Here is a 1,860-nt window from a genome sequence, read left to right on the forward strand (position 1 = left end):
CCAAGATTGGTGATTTCCATCGTTCTTTATATTCCTTTAAAATGTATAGATCTACGGACGATCGGATAACGAGCGAGCAACAAAAATTTCAAGTTGCACCCGGTGTTACTTTGTATAGGACCGAAAGATTTATCTGAAAAAGCTATTAATCGTCAAGTTCAAAGATCACCCTTAGATTTTTAGAGAATTTTTTCTAAATCAGACTACACATTGAAAGGTGGAATGTAAACTAAAGTTACCTCAAACACCAATTGTGATGACTTACCTCGGCTGCTGCGAGCCGAACCAGAAGCCTGTGCGTCTTAGACTTGAGAAAGTACTAAAAGCCCTTATAAACAAATAAATGCAAATCAGCGTTCACGTGGTTTTCCAACCCATACGCTCCGGAAAGCAAACTATAAAAATTCATCTTTAAACGGGGTCCGCTCCCGTTGTCCTGTTCACCACATCCCCAGCCGAAAAGAACACCTGTTTTAACGAGGTACCTTCTCTTTCATCGTTATTTTCTTCCTGGCATGCACTTGTACGTTTGCTGCGAAATAGGCTCGTCCTTCGGACAAAAGCGTCGCTGTCGCGGCCAACGATATCATCACGCGTATCCTTTTCGTTTCCGTAGTTTTCGATATCATCACACATATTTTTCTCGTTTCCGTAGTTTGCGATATCGTTGCCGTCACTAAACATCTGACTAAAGCACGAAGAGAAAACCAAGACAGTCGTCAGTGAATTTCGACGTGTCAACAGGTCGACGATGCGTCGACGAAATCTCGCACTTTGCTGTTGCACGGTTCTATTCATCGCTTCCTCCTCCGAGCCGCTGAAAAGTTCCACGACGAACGACAACGAACGGAATAATTCCACAGTGCGATATCAGATTCATACTAATGTTACCACGATAAATCGTAGCGGCAATGCGGAAACTTTGCATTATAACGCTCGTGGAAATTCCACCAGGAGTAACGACGACGTGCAGTACAAGCTCCGTCTTAACTCCACGAGTATACACGAGGATGATGACTCGGTGGGGTATGAATTTCACGCGCATTCCACGAAGGATCGCGGGGGCGGCGATCAAACGTCGATGGAGCTTCGTACGAATTCTACAGATGACAAGATCAACTCCACAGCACATGAACCCCGTGGAAACCTGATGCAAGACGTGATCGAAGACAGAAGCAACTTAACGTACGAGCTTTTCGGAAAGTTCTATAAAGATGATAATAAGACCAACGTCGTTCCGTACGAGATGTGCGAGAACAGTACCTGCATTCCGCTCTGCTGCCCCCTCGGCGTTCGCATGATCAAGGACCAATGCGATGCTGAGAACGTTGAGCGTTATCCCTTTCCGGGTGTGTACGAGCAGGCAACGAACGAGTCGCTTGAGAAAGGACCGATCGGCGAGGTGGACCAAATCTTTCAGTTGACCGTCCACGATCCGTGCCAAGAAGTCGGATACTATTTGCTTGAGCCTGACGAGAAACCAGATGACGCGTTTATGTTCCTCCTCAATGGCTCTTTGTATCTACCGCGTATCAAAGACTTTGTCGATGCCGGTTTGTACTGTCTCATCGTCTTGCAACGGGATAAGTACGAGATAGCTGTTTGCATTAATTTCCTGGAACCGGACCACGCGGAAGTACTCGTATATTATTATTATGTGGGTCTGATAATATCCTTGCTGTTTTTACTGGTGACATTCGTGTTGTATTCCATACTGCCGGAGCTTCAGAACATGCACGGCTACACGCTGCGTGGATACGTCGGCTCGTTGATCGTCGCATACACGTTCCTCGCGATACCTCAGCTAACCGCACAGACACCAATACCGGAAACCGCCTCCTGCAAAATAATGGGTACAGC

At 46.4% G+C, this 1,860-nt stretch overlaps 1 protein-coding gene across 1 annotated transcript in view; it reads left to right on the forward strand.

Moving 5' to 3' along the window:
- The first annotated feature begins 37 nt into the window (after positions 1–37).
- The window catches only part of LOC112467227 (probable G-protein coupled receptor Mth-like 3), a 4,247-nt gene continuing 2,424 nt past the window's right edge, over positions 38–1,860 (forward strand). Inside the window, 2 exon segments of the mRNA XM_025035752.1 lie at positions 38–1,848; positions 1,850–1,860. The exon segment at positions 1,850–1,860 is cut by the window's right edge and continues 64 nt beyond it. Of these exon segments, the coding sequence (XP_024891520.1) occupies positions 752–1,848; positions 1,850–1,860 (1,108 nt within the window). The 5' untranslated portion in view covers positions 38–751.

The sequence above is a fragment of the Temnothorax curvispinosus genome, unplaced genomic scaffold (assembly GCF_003070985.1).
Source record: "Temnothorax curvispinosus isolate PA1 unplaced genomic scaffold, ASM307098v1 QBEX01017084.1, whole genome shotgun sequence".
NCBI classification, from domain to species: domain Eukaryota; kingdom Metazoa; phylum Arthropoda; class Insecta; order Hymenoptera; family Formicidae; genus Temnothorax; species Temnothorax curvispinosus.